Raw genomic sequence first — 17,196 nt, 5'->3', positions numbered from 1 at the left:
AAAGCTCAACGCTGTATCCCGCGGAGGCGCCATTTTATGTATTTTTTAGCGATTTTTTCCACATTAATGAAGTTCTATGTAAATTTTTCACCGACTTGATGGGTATCATTGTAACCATATTAAAATTCTATCTTTTCTCGTCATGAAGTTGAAAAAAATTCTTAAAAATATTCTTTTTTGAAAGAGTAATGATGTTTCAAAAATGGTTAGTAGAATCAACTTTTTTTCCGAAAAGAAATCCACTTAAAGGGCCTACCTTTCTGTAGAACCGAGCGTTATTCTTATCGTGCCTCTTTCTTTCCTTTTTGCATAAATGAATGGAATAACCTCGGAGATCATATACGAAATCTTCCCACTATTAAGTCTTTCAAGCAAGCAATTCTCCGATTTCTCAGACCCAGTGCTAACTCAGTTTTCAGAGCTAGTGACAACGATGGTGTTGTTCTCCTTAACCGATTAAGGGCTGGTTTCAGTCATCTTCGTGAGCATAAGTTCAGGCATAATTTTGCAGACACAGTTGACCCCTTCTGCAACTGTCGACAAAATTCAGTAGAAACAACACAGCATTTTTTGATGCATTGCTCTGATTACTCTAACGACAGACTTGTGATGTTTGACAGCCTTCTTCAACTTGACATAACCTTGTTTCTATTTAATCCCAAAACATTGTGTAGAATACTTCTTTATGGCGACCCCGATTTTAGCATTGTCCAAAATCATGATATATTGAGTATAACAATAAAATTTATCTGTGATACAAGCCGTTTTGGGGGACCGTTATTTTAGTCTTTTACTCTAACTGCTCTCCTAGCTCTTTTTGTTTTTGTTTTTTATTTCTGTTAGTATTTATCCTCTGTAGTTAGTTTTTTTTCTCCATTTATCAATTTATTTATTAATTTATTGTTAGCTTAGTTTGGGTTCCTTCCTCCTGGCGGTATGATCTGGTGGTCCTTTTGCGGGAGGTTAGGAACCTTTAGTTTTGTACTATTTGTTCGTGTTACATATACTATAGATAAAAAAAAAAGAAAAAAAAAGAAAAAAAAAAGAAGAGAGAGCACAAAACCCAACTTTGTAGGTTTTAAGAGGTATGTGGTTTTAAGGGGTATCCACTGGTAGAAAAAGATATTGAATTTTGAATCAAAAGCGGGACGAAGTGTCATGGATTTTTTTTTTCTTTTTTTCTGAATTTTTCTTTAAGAAAATCACGTTATAATATTTTCAAGGCTGAGTTGACGTCCTCTAACGAATTCACACTTCTTAGTAGAAAATAGTGGCCACCTTTGCGTAGGCCATCTATAAAACGTGACCGCCTCTAAAAAATGCGACAGTTGTAATAATCGGCCACTCTTTTTAACAGGTGGCCGAAGAAAAAAAAGCCGTCCGTTAAGAATATCGGCTACCAACTTTAACAAAGGTCCGCGAGTTATAACTAGCGGCCGGTTTCTAAAACCGTGGGCGTCAAAAGCAAACAAAAAACAAAAAAACTTTGAAATACCGAATCAGCCACGGTAAAAAGCTTTTCTTGACATATTTCTCTCGACGATTTAACAAAAGGTCACCAAATTTGGATATGGTTTAGATTCTGTTCTCTACAGTATATGGCCCCCAAAACGTCGATCAAATTAAAAATGAAATTTAAAAAATCTAGAGGAAAAGACGTTTTTGCTGCATGAAAAACTTTAACAACTCTACTTTATTTCCCAGAAGTTCTTTTTCAAAATTTTCAATTTCAACAATATTTTTCAAAAAGATAGAAAGCTTTTTTCTAATGGTCCCCCAAAACGGAGGTTTGCAATTTTAGCGATTTCTCGAGATGTTTTTAAGATATGAATACAAAATTTTGACCATAGTTTTGAAATGTGATTATTTACAGTATGTGGCCCCAAAACGTTGATCAAATATAAAGTTTCTCTCAAACCTAGAGGAAAAGAGGTTTTACAAAAATTTTTGCTGTATGAAAAACTTTAACATCTCTACTTTATTTCCCGGAAGTTCTTTTTCAAAATTTTCAATTTCAACAATATTTTTTAATCGCTTAAAGACAGGTAGCTTTTAACTAATGGCCCCTAAAACGGAGATTTGCAATTTTAGCGATTTCTCAAGATCTTTAAGATATGAATACAAAATTTTGACCATAGTTTGAAAATGTGATTTAGAGGATTTTAGGCATAAATTAGTTAGATACATTTTTTGCAGTATATCCCTGGTTGTCAAAACGCAGGTTTGGGGCCCCCAAAACGTAGGTGTAGTTAAAATCAAATTATGAAGCCCAGAGGTAATAGGGGGAGAAACTATGAACATATTTGTGTTTTCCCTTAAATTTACTACCCAATGGATGTAAAATTTATGATTTTTATAAAATATTTGAAGATTTTCGATATTGCAAAGTCCAAACTGAAAATTTAGAAATTTTCAAAATGACAATTTTGATTTAACAACGTCTTAGTCAAGTTTCTGAAAACCAATCTCTTTTGAAAATATTTCCATTCATGTATGGAATATGCTGTGAAAATTTTAGAAAAACAGCTTAACTGAAACTGAAAATATTAAGCTTTAAAGGTATTTTTCTCCTATATCTAGCAAAAAAATGACAGAATTTGTCGTTTTCAGTTTTTATTATATGTTAATTTTTTTTTATTAACTATTAACTCAATCTGATAGGAATGGAATTCCAAGATTTTTTGCTGTTTCTCATATTTAGAGTTTTCGGTTTTATCAATGATGATTCTAGGGCCCCAAGATACTGGTTGACCTTTAAAATGCTAAGAAATTTTACCCATCCTCTAAAATCACATATGTATCTGCATTTTCTGAACAGCGTTAGGTGTAGAAAGTTTCCTATACCCCATTTTTATAACTTATTTTCAAAATCCAAGGAACTAGAGTGTGTTATATGCAATTTTTATCTAATTTTGGTGTTGAAATGTTTCCTTCAGACGCAAATAATGTTATTTTGAATCTGTCTCAAACCATCAAAAACATGCTCATTTTTAAGTATGACCATCACAAAAATCGTCTAATTCTGATAAATCTTCAGGTTAGAATACTCATTTTAATGACGACCTACGTTTTGGGGGCCATCTCCGTTTTGGGGACCATATACTGTATATCGATTTGGCACCCTTTCGGTCAATGCATTCCAGTTAGCGGTACCTGACTGATTTAAAACTCTTCCCCTTAGCCGCCAAAAGAGGTTCTAAGCTACAATACGGGCTATAAATGAGTTTCTAGATTTCTTTCTAGATCCAGAGGTATAAAAAGTTTAAATTAGTCAATTTTGTGAAATAAAAGAAGCCTGCTAGAAAAAACCCGCGTTGGATTCGAAAAGGTTTGGACTCTTTTGGCATGGGGCATTTTCAATACATACCCATGTAAAAAGGAATTTAAGAGTATTTTAATGAATCAATTTTGGCTGATGTATTATCTGGAGGGGCGTGAAAAGTAAATAACTAACAAGCAATGGAATCATTTTTAAAATTTCGTTACTTAGCCTTCCTCTAAATTTTACATCATTATTTACCCTAGGATTTGAAATAGCCAAAATACCGCAGTTTGGTAGAACATTTTTTTAAGAGGATCAGTAAATCTAAAAATGTTTTAAAATATACTAAAAGTTTTGTTAGCTTAAATGGGTTTATTTGTGCTAAAAATCGGCATTATCTGAGGATTCTGTAATCTGAGACATAGCTCGTTCGAAATTTGCTCAACTTCAGCCTTCAGTTAAACGTTTTATAAAATATTTTGTAGTTATCAAAGCCAAATAAGCGTACAATTAAAACAAATTAATTAACGGAGAATTTGCGTTAGTTTGTTTCTGTGGTTTTTCTAATACTTTTTTTATCTCAAAAAATTACATACTCACTATTTATATATCAAAAATAGAGAAATAAAAGTTTTTCCACGTTGCAATTCCAAACGAATTTTCATGAAATTCACAAACGAATACAAAAACTTAAATTTCGAAAGTTCTCAAGCTCGTTATACGTCTTAGAAAGAGTTGCCTTCTTTACTTTAACTATTTTGGCGTACAAACCTGGGCTTTTTGGCTAGAAAGAAAAAAATCTTTAGATTATCTTTCCAACGGCCCGGCGGGCCTTATAACTGTTGATATAAAAAAGAAGATAAAGTCCCCCACCCTCGATTATATAAGATTGTTGGTGTCATAAAGCTCATCTCCTAGCTTAGGTCGTCAAAATAAAGAAAATTTGTTAAAATATTGTCACCTAAAATTTAAGAAAATTACCATCATATTTTTAACGATATGTTGATTTTCCAGAGTCTAAGAGAGATGGTTGCAAGCCAAGTTTCCAAGGCTACATGTTTTTAGTTTTTAGTTTATAATCGTTTTCGCTCGATGATAATAATTGGTTTATCTTCAGCTTTTGAAATGTCTGATCGTTTACTTGGACAGCAGGCTGGTGGACAAGCTTGAACACAGGCTACTGAGCAGACGGGTGGGCATGGCGGTGGTGGTGGTGGTGGGGCGGCTGGGCAACAATAGTTTGGACAAGTTGGTGTGCACACTGTGTAACATTGTTTTGGACAAGGTAATGGTGGTGGTTGTGGTAATCCTGGTGGTCCTGCAGGTCCCGCAAGACCTGGTGGTCCAGGTGGTCCTGGTGGCCCTGGAGGTCCGTTTGGTCCTTGTGGTCCGATAGCTCCGACTGGGCCGACGGGTCCTGGTGGACCTGGTGGTGGTGGTGGAAGAGCTGGAACACAACAGATTTGTGGACAGGCTGGTGTGCATGCGGTGGCACATGAAGCAGGGCATGCTGGTGGTGGAGGTGGTGGTGGTGGAGGTGGTGCACAACAACTTGGTAAACATCTAGGTGCGCATGATGCAGAACATCCTAAGAGACAGCCAGCGCCTCTCTTTGGTCTGTAGATACCTAAATGAGCGAGAAAGAAATAATTTAGTACTTCATTTGACCATAAAGCTCTTCTAAAAATCAAATTCAAAATATTAACTAAGTCTCTATAAAATCTGGAAATATTTGGAATTTTAAATACATATCCTGATAGTTGATGATGTCTTTGTAAAGCTACAAAAACCTTCTAGAAAGCAAACTTCATACAAAATTTGGAAGATTTAAAATCATGGAAATTCGATCGAAAAAAATTTAACCGTCAACTTACTGGACAGTGTGTTTTCAGCATTGATTGCCAAAACGATTGCCGAAAGGCAAATCAACTTGTATAAGTGCATTGCAATCTTTCCAAAAAACTCCCCAGAGTTATGTTATAACCAAGACTAAAAATAATTTGAACAAATGAATGTAAGATATTTTGATCCAATAAAACCATAAAATCAAGTCATCTCTTTGGTAATAAATTTGACAGAGCTTTTTCGGGATCTCAGGAATATTTGTTACTCTCTGGTCTAAGTCTCATGAAGTTATTAAACGATTCTTAAAAAGTTGAATTAGTTTTGTTGTACCTGCTATAAAATGACCTTGTAAATTCAAAATAAAGATTAAAAGACCAATGCCCAAAATGCTGACAGAACGAAAAAACTATTTCATGATATTGTCAAAACTTTGCCAATCCGACGTCTTAATATTGAAGTGACAATAGACAATGAAAAGTCAATAAAAATACAATAAAAACATTAAAAAAGAGTTATTACCTGGGAAAGTTCAAGACAAAATTTTTCTTTCTTCTTTCTTTAGCGAGTTGAAAGGAAGAATCGCTCGAGTGAAAGATCAAAAACAATTTACACGGTCAGTTGAACTTAAACTATCCTGTATGTGCGCAAACTCATCAACCAATTTCACGATTCGATAACTTTTCCAATCTTTCTTGTTTTATTAAACTTCCTTCGGCAGGTCTTTAAACGGATTAAACATTAACATTTTGTGTGTTTGTTCCCTACCTCTTTCTGTATGCTTTTTAATTACCACTTAATTAAAATGAAATTTCTGCGTTCCAGGGCCAGATGTTTGTCCCTGGCGTCAACTGGCGAAGTTACACAACGTCTATACAGATTCGAATGTGCACATTCGATTTTGTTATATAATGTGTAGGAAAATCAAAAAAATCACACTCTTCGAATAGAACAATAGATGTTAAATAAGGTTTATTGTCTAAACCATGCTGAATATGAGTAAAAGAGTTTTGGAAAGAAATCGAAATAAAAATAGTCACATGTGAGAAAAAGAAGAAATCAAATGAAAATTAGAAACATGTTTATTGTTTGCTAAAATCAAACAAAACACGAATATTTTATTCAAAAAATCGCAATATTCTAGATACTTTTTTAGTGCTTTTGGACCAGTATAATAACACCCTTGTGTCAGGTTTAATATCTCCAATCCTCTGAAAAAGCCGGCTAAATTATTCCCAGAGAGAAAATTTCGAAATTTCATGCTAATCGGGAAACTACACTGGAAAAGACGGTAAAAATTGAAAATTTAGCAAGAAATCTCTTAGTGCTTTTGTTCCCACCTTTCAACCAACTGGCTAAAAAAGTTTTACTAGGTTTTTACAGTAAATAAAAAAGGGAATCATACCTCATTGATACCATTTCATGAAAACCAATCAATTGTATTTGTCCTTCACGTTTGTCGTTCACAGTTCCATGACACTCTGTACCAATCCACTCATTATTTACAGTCATTTCCACTCAAAAATGATTTATGATGACAATTTCAAATTTGATTTTTGAATTTTACTTATTTATCTACTAGTCTAAAACGAAAAACAAATGAAAATTTTAAGCCCATTTCAAAAACATTGATTTCATATTTTCGTATTTTCAAAATTCAGATTTTCAATAATTGGCTCTTACCTAAAATTACATAAACCCTACACGTCCATTTTGACCACATTTTTGACACGAATGAAAATCGTTCCAAATTACTTAAATAGGTCTTCTACGAGATTACCATTTTCCCCTCCATACCTCCAAAAATGGGGCAAAATCAGAATCCACCCCCTTTATAAAGGGGAAAACACTAATTATTGGTAAAGACCAGACATCAGGCAAGGTTTAAAAGTAGTAGAACTGATCCAACGTAAGGAATAATGTAGGATTAAGGACTGCAAAGAAAAACATTTCGATTCAATAATTGATAATTTAAGATTTAAGTTACCACAATTATATACATACTAAAATTTGAAGTTACACTTCAGTAAGAACAATGTCATTTACGACATCTTAATATAATATATTAATTAATTTACAAATTTATACACAATTTAAGTAATATTCACTCATCTACTGTTAATCATAATCACACTCAAACTTTAACCTCAACTTCTGACAGAAGATTTCGAAACAATGTCCATTTGTTGTTATTGCTAATACCACATAACAACCAACCTCCCAATAATTATTTCATACATGAAAAGATTGGTCCAAAAACATCGTTGTAAAGAAATACACTCACTTTCAGTTAATAGTTTGAATGGAACCAGTCAGTCATTATGGTAGTTTAAAAATTCACTTTTTCTTTATAGTACTGATTGCAGTGCTCAACGTTTTTGTTGGTGATTTTCCATCCCTTCTGCCACCATTGGTCGCATGTAACAACTGAGCTTTTTTAAGGTTCTTTAATAATAGTAAACGACTTCGCTCCAAGTTGAAATTCATTTCATTTGTGGTGATTTCACTGTGTTTTGTTATGATTTGTTGTATTTGCTGTGTAATGGCATCTAAATCGATTTGATCATTGGAGGATGGTGAAGATTGAGTGAATAATTGCTCGAAATATTCCTCTATTGCATTTTCGATACCAAGCATTGAGTTTTCAAGGTTCTTCTTTAAGTTCTGGTGAAAAGACGTTTGAAGGGGTGATTATGTACCGTAGGTCTCCAGGATGTCCCAAAGTTCTAGTCTCGTTTTGGTGAAAAGCTTATCCCCAGGCGCCAAAAAACTTTTTGAAAAAAAAATACCCACATATAATCACCCAAGGAAGAATTGTACCAAATTTCAGCCAAATCCGACCATTTTTAAAGCCTCCAACCTACCCAGAAGTTTTACCCTTTTAATGAAAAACTGAGTCCCAGGCGGCAAAAATCAAAATTTTTTGAAAAAATGAAAAAAATACTCCCAGATTTATTCACCCAAAAAACAAGTGTGCCAAATATGGTCCAAACCCTGTAGTAACGGTACTGACCATAGATTTATAAGGCCCGAAGGGCTAGATGTCAAGCTTTTGTGAAAAGTGTGCCATGGTTAGGTAGGAAATCCTACCTTAGTCACGTGACATTACAATAGAATTTCAGCGCTTGACCAATCAGAAGATTCACGGGTTTTCGAAAATAATGGCAACAATATTTTTTCCGATATTCATTTTTTTTGCCTGCGATGGCTTAAAGTCCGACATCATAAATCTACGGTGCTGACACATACCTGTTCTTCTTCAGTAAATTTTTCTTCTTCAACCTGTAGATCTTTCTCTAACGTCCATTGAGAGATGGGTTGACTGACATCTAACGGTTCTACTTCATAAGGAGCTGCTTTCACCAATACTTCATGTTGGTGAATCTGAGTGAAATCAGGTGTGATATTATTAAAATGGTGGTTAAAGGTTTTGTTTTTAAATAAGAGTGATATCGTTTGCTTACTCATTAATTTTAACTCACAAGCTTTTTCACATTGGATTGACATGGATGTGAAGCAAGATTGATCAGAAAGAGGAAAAGAAAAACATTTTTTTGCTCACATCAGCATAATATAACAATAGCAAGACACTGTCCTGTTATGAAATACGTGTCTGATATGAAACGGAAAGACTTATGTAAAAATAAAACCTTTAAATAAACAATAGCATTAGTATATAGTAAGGGCCTGTTCACATTACTTCATTTGCCGCCTTGATATGATTTCCAAGAGAATTCAGTGTGTACATGCACAAAAATAAAACTTGTAACGGCATACAATGAAACGTTGCGGACAGAGAAAGAGCTCTATTATTTGATAAGCTCCCTTATCACGATGAAAATTCAATTTCCCTTGAAAATGACTCGAATTAGAGAGAGAGTTTTCATAAAAACAAACTAAATAAGAAAATAAGGCTTCGGTTCGGTGGCCAAAATATCAAGAACAAGTTAAGAACATTAAGGGCTCTAAAACCGACCAATTTCTTAAAATTGCGCAAAATACTCACAAATTGGTGAAATTAAGAATATGTAAAGAACATTTTAACTCAAAAACTCAAAAGTTAAGAACATCCGAAAGCTTCAAAAATTTTGGATGTTCTTATAGATAAGAATGTGTACCTCTGCTTGTCGAGATTGACAAAACGCAAAGACGAAGAGATGATAATGTTGCAAAATGTTCCTTGTAATGTAATTGACCGCATCGAAGAAGAAAGTTTGAGGGAATTCTTTCTTGTGGTTCATAGTGAGTTCTTGGATCCGATTCTTGATCAGAATGCTGGCTGATGCTAATGGTAGATCTACAATTAGGAAGTGAAAATGATCATTCTACTTCTTCATTGTGTGGTGAAAATCTTTGATCTCGTGATCTAAAAAGCTTACGGAATTCCCTTCTCATACATACAGTGTGTCCCAAAAAAAGCGTACAATTTTTTAAAAACTCATCATCCAAACTGGGCTTAAAATAATTGAAATGTGATTATAATTCTCTGTTCAATCAATAGATATTCAATTCACAAAATAATTGAGAGGTTTTTGACATTGAAATAATTATTAAGTATACAAGTCATGAAATTTAGCATAAATTATGTACTGTATGAATAAACTTTCATATCACTTTATATAGAAATTCGTCCATCTTTTTTTTGGGAAACACTACACTGTATGACAACAACAAAAAGATTATCTCAAAAAGAAAATGTGTCAGATTATTACCTTGTTTTACTGTGTCTGCAATCAAATTCTGATAGAAAATCACAAAATATTCCACCAAATCACTTTTCAAACCTCTATCATGCGCGAAATCATAAGCGTGTGATAGAAGATCACGCTCAAAGACATCTGGATGAATATCACCAGTTCGTTCTTGTTCAGTGAGCTTTCTTTGGAGCAAGTTGTCCAAAAACTCATCTCTGAGTTTCACAAGGGAGTTTTTCTTAGTATTCATTGTTTTAATGTTTTCAATTTTTTTGTTTCATTTTAATCTGAAACGGTGAAAGAATACATGTAAAATGGTGAAAAAAATGTAGCAATGAAATGATTTATCGACACCTGGCGTAATAAGGACAGTTCAGAATCAAGTTCAAGGTTCAATCTAATTGACTTGGTAGGAAACATATGTATGTATATTTGACACTACTTTGATACCCAGGTATGGATATTGCATTAAGAGCAATTGCACCTAAGAAAATCCCTGAATCATCTAAAGTGGGATCATTGATGTCTTGGATTTTTTTTCTTTTTTAGATATGTTGTGGGGGTTCATGGGTGGAACAAAATTCCAAAATTTGAGCCTCAGAGCTCAAGCTGTTCCCGAGATATCGCATTTTGAAGTTTCAAAAATTGTGTCTAAAATACAGACCGGTAATTTACAGACCAGAATTCCAAATTACTATAACTCCTTATTGGTAAGTCTAAATGACATGAAATTTTGCACAGATACACAAGACTATAAAAATTTTCTAAAAACAAAAACAAAATTAAAACTTTTTTCCAAAATGGCGGATATTTGAAGCTGAAGTTTTGAACTGCTTGAAAATACCGGTTGGATTTGATTCTCAGTTATTCCCGGCCCGAGATTCCAAATTGAATTTTTTTTTCAGATCCTGAAAGATCAATCCTTTAACTACCTAATATCAAAATTTTGTCGTGGAGAATTTATTTTTGGCTCAATAAATCAATTTTAAAGATTACCTATATTTTCCGAAAATTCCCTAGCAACGCCCTAGCAACAAGGCTACACCGGAAGGCTCAAAAATTGGTTTTAATGATTGACAGTCCATTTCTGTACAGTTGTGATCCTAGACTGATCAAATCATTAGAGGGTATTCCTCTAAATGCAAAAGAAATTCATCATTTTCACTGCCTGCGATGATATTAAGAGCAATTTTTTTAAGTCCAAGTGTTGTGATTAGCTTTAGACTGTCCAATATTTCTTGTCCAGAAGATTTAAACATCATTGTTTGAAGTATCTCATAAAATATCACCCTAGTAATGTTGCTTAGTTATTTAAGAATCAACAAGTAAGGCTGTTAGTGTACACAAATATATAGATATTGGACAGTCTAAAAGTTAATCACGACACTTGGACTCAGTTGGACTTAGAAATTTTGCGGTGAAGCACAAATTATTGTCAAAGTAGGATTTCTGAATGTTTTTAAAAAGTTTTTGAATAGGAATTAGGTACTGTTAAATCCACCCATTTAATTGAAGTTACCAACTTATATTTAAGAGCAATATTCACCAAACTGTGAAAGATTGAGGCTTTTCCTGAAAATATAGGCCCTGGAATGGTAGGAAAGGCCAGATGTCAGTCTCGCATTTTTTTACATATTCTGTACTTAAAAATAAAGAAACAGTCATAAAATGTCACCCGTTGATGGAAATGACCTGAAATCTTTTACAGTTGTTCCCTTAATGCCAATGGTTAGTTGGCTAGAGAAGATCAACCAATATTTTGACAAAAATTAACCTTTAGAGCCCTTAAGTGGGCCTGATTTAGCATTTTAAGAGGGAAACAAAACGAAGTTAAGCAAATTTTCAATTGATCATATCTTTAAGAGACTTCAAAAACCCACTGAGATTTTTTGAGGCTATAAACTAGACCTACTAAGGAAGCCTGGCTGAAAATTTCGAAAAAACTTGTTGTTGCCACAAAAAGATACGCCATCTTGAATTCTGCTCCAGATCTGCCGAAATAGCAATTTTTTCGGCCATTTTTGACAGTTACACTAATATGGAAATCCTGAAAATGTTGTTTTTGTGGCCAAAACCCACCAGTAAACTCCAGGTCAAAAGTTTGCTTTAAAAAAGTCTCAAGGACTATCAGCAGCCAGCTAAAAAGTGCTTCCAAACTCAGATTACGCAAAGTCTGAAGCCCTCTACAGGAGGTGCTGAAGATTTTCGGGGAAAATTTTGGAGACTCAATTTGATTTTTTCTGATACCCTACAAAAAGTTCTTGAAATCCACTGTAAATCAGCTTTCTAATGTACTTGAATAAAAATTCATTGGCTTTCAAAATCTGCTCCTCACAAGAGTTCATGAAATTTAGGGGTCAATTTTCGCTTAGTATAGTATTAGCCTATCTTTGAGACGCTGTATCTTCAAATCTACGTGAGATATCAAGGTGAAATTTTCAGGGTCTTATTTTCTTGTGTGATAGACCATTTGGTCAAAATTTCATCAAAATCCAAGAGGATGAGGTATCACACGCTGAAGACTCTTAAAAAAAAATGCCTCTTAATATCATCGCAGGCAGTGAAAATTATGAATTTCTTTTGCATATAGAGGAATATCCTATAATGATTTGATCAGTCTAGGATCACAACTGTCCAGAAATGGACTGTCAATCATTAAAACCAATTTTTGAGCCTTCCGGTACATGGTGTAGCCTGTTAAAGCCTTGTTGCTAGGGCGTTGCTAGGGAATTTTCGGAAAATATAGGTCATCTTTAAAATTGATTTATTGAGCCAAAAATGAATTCTCCACGACAGAATTTTGATATTTGGTAGTTAAAGGATTGATCTTTCAGATCTGAAAAAAAAATTCAATTTGGAATCTCGAGCCGGGAATAACTGAGAATCAAATCCAACCGGTATTTTCAAGCAGTTCAAAACTTTGGCTTCAAATATCTGCCATTTTGAAAAAAAGTTTTAAATTTTGTTTTTGTTTTTAGAAAATGTTTATGGTCTTGTGTATCTGTGCAAAATTTCAAGTCATTTGGACTTGCCAATAAGGATTTATAGCAATTTGGAATTCTGGTCTGTAAATTACCGGTCTGTATTTTAGACAAAAATTTTGAAACTTCAAAATGCGATATCTCGGAAACTGCTTGAGCTCTGAGGCTCAAATTTTGGAATTTTGTTCCACCCATGAACCCCCACAACATATCTAAAAAAGAAAAAAATCCAAGACATCAATGATCCCACTTACAGATTTTCTTAGGTGCAATTGCTCTTAATATAGTGAGAAGATTTCTTTTATAAAAAATAAAATCTTTTAAAATAATTTTTTTTTTAAAATACCACTAATCAATGAAACGATTCACTCAAACATTAAAAACATATTATACCCAAAATAATTCGAAATACACTGAAGAAATTTTAAAACCCTAAAAATTTCTTAGAAATCTCATTTTATAAATCACAAAGAAATCTCAAAAACCCAAAGAAGTTACTAAATATATGAAAAAATCCCAAAATCCGTTAGAAATCCTAAAAATCCCAAAAAAACCCTGAAACTCCTTCATAAACAAAATACATAATTAAATAACACGTGACTTAAAGAAGGCAAGTCTTTAGTTTCAAACACGGTTTCAGTACGAAAAAAAAACTTCTCGTGTCCCCAAGCCTTTACTTAGTAATTTATATCTATATACAACAAACGATTCCATCTTTCTGAATGAAAGAAGACTAATCAAAATCTTCTTCATCAACTTCGGAATCTTCAATATTCAGCTCATCCCGTAATATCTTAACAATCATTGCACTCATCATTTGCTGCATGCGTCCTTCTTCGTCGGTGTAAAGCATGCCTTTCCCATCATCAACATCATCATTTTCTGAAAATTCTCCATCAGAATAATCCCACACACCATTGTAAGAATCAAAATTATTAAGTTGACTTTCTATATCACCATGAACAAAACAGTTTTTATTAAAGAACGACATTATTGTACCTTTTTTGAGCGCTGTTGCGACAGCTTTCCATATCTTATAAGCGACTTCTATTGGCGATGGATCAACATCATCTGGGTTTTTCTCCATTTCAAAGAAAAGATAATTCTTCAAATAGTAGGAAGGTAAACTTGGCTTAGTGTGAGATTCATAATCTGGATGCTTTATCCAAGCCGCAGAAAAAGATGGCACCCATTCTCTAAGAGCCTTTGCTAACATGTATCCTAATTTGTAGCCTGGAGGGCAAATATTGAAGATCTTGGTTTCGATTTTGGAAAAGGATATCCGAAACATATCATTCTTTCCATAGTAATCATTGCAGTCAAGGTCATCTTTGGGTGGTTTGACGACAATAAGGCAGCCTTCTTTTACGGCATCTTTGAGGACTGGGCTATTATAATTCTTACCACTCATACATTTCGGCAACCAATCTTTTATTTCCAGGGCAATTACAAGATCGATTGATACGGGTAGGAATCGATACTTAGGACCAATCCATAAAATCTCCATCGAAGCAATCGATGAATTACAATCTGGGCCTTCTTTAAGGTATATTCCAAGACCATCCCAAATTGAATTCTTGGACGCAATATGATTTATAATAGTGTATATATTTTGTGTTAATTTTGAAGCCTCCAGATACTCTTCATTGTTGAAATAGCGTCCCTGCTCCTTGTCGATATCGGATAATCCTTTAGCCCTGCAAAATCCTGATGGGCAGCTGTTTTCAATTATTCTAACTGTTCCTTGAAAGTTATCTAGGTAGAGCAGATAATCAAATTCATCAGGATAAGTGACTTTTGTACCTTCACTGACACTGCCAGACAAAACAGGTGTAAATGAAAGTTCAGGATGAGTCTCCCGAACTTCATCAGCAATACGTGTCAGCAACGTTTTTATATTTCCGGAAAGAGATTGAAAATCTACATTTTCGTCTATTTTGGGGCCTTCTAAAAAGTTTTTAACTATGAAAGTCATAACATTTTTTCGATCTTCATTGTTCAAAATATGCTCGTCTATATCCTTGATGTAAATGGTTTCTGGTATTGTGTTATCCTCGTTAAGCACTTCTACAGGGTCAAGAAAAGAAGAGGTGGAAGGCTGCAGTGACCCTTTCTCTTTCAATAACTCAATAACTTCACAAGAATTTATACCGCGAACAAAATCAATTGGCAAAGCATTATGGTTAGATTCGGTGTTAACATCAGCTCCGTGTTTTAATAAAAGCTCAATAATATTTTTATTTTTCTTCCAGCACGCGAAATGCAACGGTGTCAATTGATTCGAGTCAGCCAAGTTTGGATTCAAACCTCGTTCTAGCAATAACTTAACGAATATTTCATTTTCTTTGACTACCGAAAACGTAAGCAGATCCCACCCAAAGGAATTTGCTGACAAGTTTGAAGATTCAAGTAAAGCATCCAAATCATCTGGAACGTTCTGATTTTTCGATTCAATTATCTTTATTAAATGAGTTCGACCTTTATTATATGGAAAATCGATATTTGCACCAAGCTCTAGGAGAAGTTGTCTCTTTCCTTTTTGGAATTCTTCATCACCGATGCTACTGTATTGAAAAGCAGTTCTACCATCGTCCTTAGAAAGTTTGTTGATATCAGCACTATGTCCAACAAGTAATTTAATGCTTCTTAAAACATCTTTCTCAATGATATCATAATATTTGGAAGGTCGTTGTGACGATGAACCATTAGATTCTCGGGCATTTTCAAAGCGAATATCTTCTAGAAATACTCGTTGACACAAAATGTGAAGTGGCGTTAAGCCACTATTATGAAACATGCCATTAATGACACGATCAACCGATGCATTACTCTTTTCTAAAATCAGTTTCATGGAACCGTAACAAAGGCAGGATGTAGCTTCGTGTAATGGTAGATCATCGTCGACATTAAAACCCAAATCAATCAATTTCTTACACATTTGAACACATATTGGATTTTCATTATCGATGTGATTTTCAAGGTTATGAAATCTTCGAATACAATATGAGAGTATCTTCGAGGTTGCTAAATCATCATACTGTTTTACATCAAAGTTTTCCAGAAAACAATCAACTTTCTTTTGATCAAATGTTTGTTGCAATAAAGCACCAAGTACGGATAATGTTCTGTTTGCATCATGATCTATCAAAAGTTGCATGATGTTCGGAGAAACATGGGAATGGCAAGCATAAAATAATGATGAACCATCTCTCCTGTGTTTTTCTTCATCTTCTAGATTTGGATCAGCTCCTTTGTTCAACAGATAGTCGCAAATTTCATATTGGTTGCGCTCGATAGCAGCATTCAAAACGCGAACATTTTTCCCATCTGAATTTTCGATCATAGAATTGACATGCAAAGAATTGCTTTCAACCAGTTCGTATAATTTCTGAGTTTCCCCATTCTTGATAAGATTGAGGATATCCATCATACATATTGTTATTTAGTAAGTAAAATCATTTTATTGGTATCTAAACGAGAAAAAACTGAAATTATTGAAATGTTATTTGTGAGTGATCTGCGAGTACTAGTAGGTACAGGGCTGATTGCACTATATGAACAAGGAATTACACTGCAAAATTTCAAAAAAAAATTATAGACACACAAAAGGTCCAAATTATCAAGAAACTCGTCACAATAGACCTTATCGGAGTTTTTAATTTTTCTAAAAAAGCGATGCATTGTGGAATTGTTTCGAGTGTATCCTCGAGGGAATTCTATATAATAAACTCGAAACAATCTCACAATGCATCGCTTTTTTAGAAAAATCAAAAACTCCGATAGTGTCTATTAGAATTAATACCCTCTATAAAGTTCCTTTAATAAAGAATGAAGACCTTTTCCGGAAAGTCGTTGACATCTTTATTTTTCGCTAATTGAATTGAAAAAAAAACGATAATCAAGATTTTTTGAAGGCCCTCCTAATCTCCGAGCAAATTCCGATTAATTTGTGCATGGCACGTATTCAATCTAAACGTTGATTAGTTTTTTAAAGATAAACTTTTGATCATCAAAAGTGACGTAAAATGATACTCTCCTCTCAAAAGACACCTAAATAAATATCATTAAACACAAAAAAAAAGTACACGTTCTTTTACAAAAAAATCAAGTTGATAAACAGAATTTAGTACCGAAAGCCAAAAAAAAATAAAAAATAAAAACATTCTAAGAACATTTTAAGGCTTCGCAGATTCTAAAACGTGCAAAGAAAATGATGAAAATAAGAATACTTTTAAGAACATTTTTACAGTTTTAGGCATTACACTCAAAAAGTTAAGAACATACGAATAAGGCATCAAAATTTTCTTTGAAATTTTGCCATTCCAAAAGTAAATTTAAAGAAAAACAACAATGTTTTTAAAATTGAGCAAAAGCTTTTCGATTAAAAATCATCTTCAGTGCTACAAATGATGTTAAA

The 17,196-nt window shown here is 33.7% G+C and overlaps 5 protein-coding genes across 5 annotated transcripts in view; 1 reads left to right on the top strand and 4 right to left on the bottom strand.

Moving 5' to 3' along the window:
• LOC136798513 (uncharacterized) overlaps positions 1-6,605 on the bottom strand; it is a 29,303-nt gene extending 22,698 nt beyond the window's left edge. The window contains exon 1 of the mRNA XM_067055138.1: positions 6,510-6,605. The gene's annotated coding sequence lies outside the window, so the exon portion shown is untranslated. The remainder of the gene's footprint in view (positions 1-6,509) is intronic.
• Positions 1-17,196, top strand: part of LOC136798491 (DIS3-like exonuclease 2) — a 426,120-nt gene that overhangs the window by 354,462 nt on the left and 54,462 nt on the right. The window lies entirely within an intron of this gene.
• Positions 3,804-5,717, bottom strand: LOC136798424 (cuticle collagen 1-like). Its single transcript, XM_067055031.1, has 3 exons — positions 5,627-5,717; positions 5,137-5,251; positions 3,804-4,889 (listed from the first exon to the last, which is right to left on the bottom strand). The coding sequence occupies exons 2-3, from the start codon at positions 5,204-5,206 to the stop codon at positions 4,336-4,338; spliced, it is 624 nt and encodes a 207-aa protein (XP_066911132.1). The 5' UTR covers positions 5,207-5,251; positions 5,627-5,717; the 3' UTR covers positions 3,804-4,335.
• Positions 7,047-10,086, bottom strand: LOC136798422 (uncharacterized). The gene is made up of 4 exons (XM_067055030.1): positions 9,817-10,086; positions 9,223-9,401; positions 8,354-8,488; positions 7,047-7,768 (listed from the first exon to the last, which is right to left on the bottom strand). The coding sequence occupies exons 1-4, from the start codon at positions 10,046-10,048 to the stop codon at positions 7,442-7,444; spliced, it is 873 nt and encodes a 290-aa protein (XP_066911131.1). The 5' UTR covers positions 10,049-10,086; the 3' UTR covers positions 7,047-7,441.
• On the bottom strand, positions 13,285-16,285 carry LOC136798488 (uncharacterized). The gene has a single exon (XM_067055110.1). The coding sequence runs from the start codon at positions 16,207-16,209 to the stop codon at positions 13,513-13,515; it is 2,697 nt and encodes an 898-aa protein (XP_066911211.1). The 5' UTR covers positions 16,210-16,285; the 3' UTR covers positions 13,285-13,512.

The sequence above is a fragment of the Clytia hemisphaerica genome, unplaced genomic scaffold (genome assembly GCF_902728285.1).
Source record: "Clytia hemisphaerica strain Z4C2 unplaced genomic scaffold, Clytia hemisphaerica genome assembly, whole genome shotgun sequence".
Lineage (NCBI taxonomy): Eukaryota > Metazoa > Cnidaria > Hydrozoa > Leptothecata > Clytiidae > Clytia > Clytia hemisphaerica.
The sequence above is the reverse complement of the archived record's forward strand: the minus strand, read 5'-3'. Positions and strand labels throughout refer to the sequence as shown.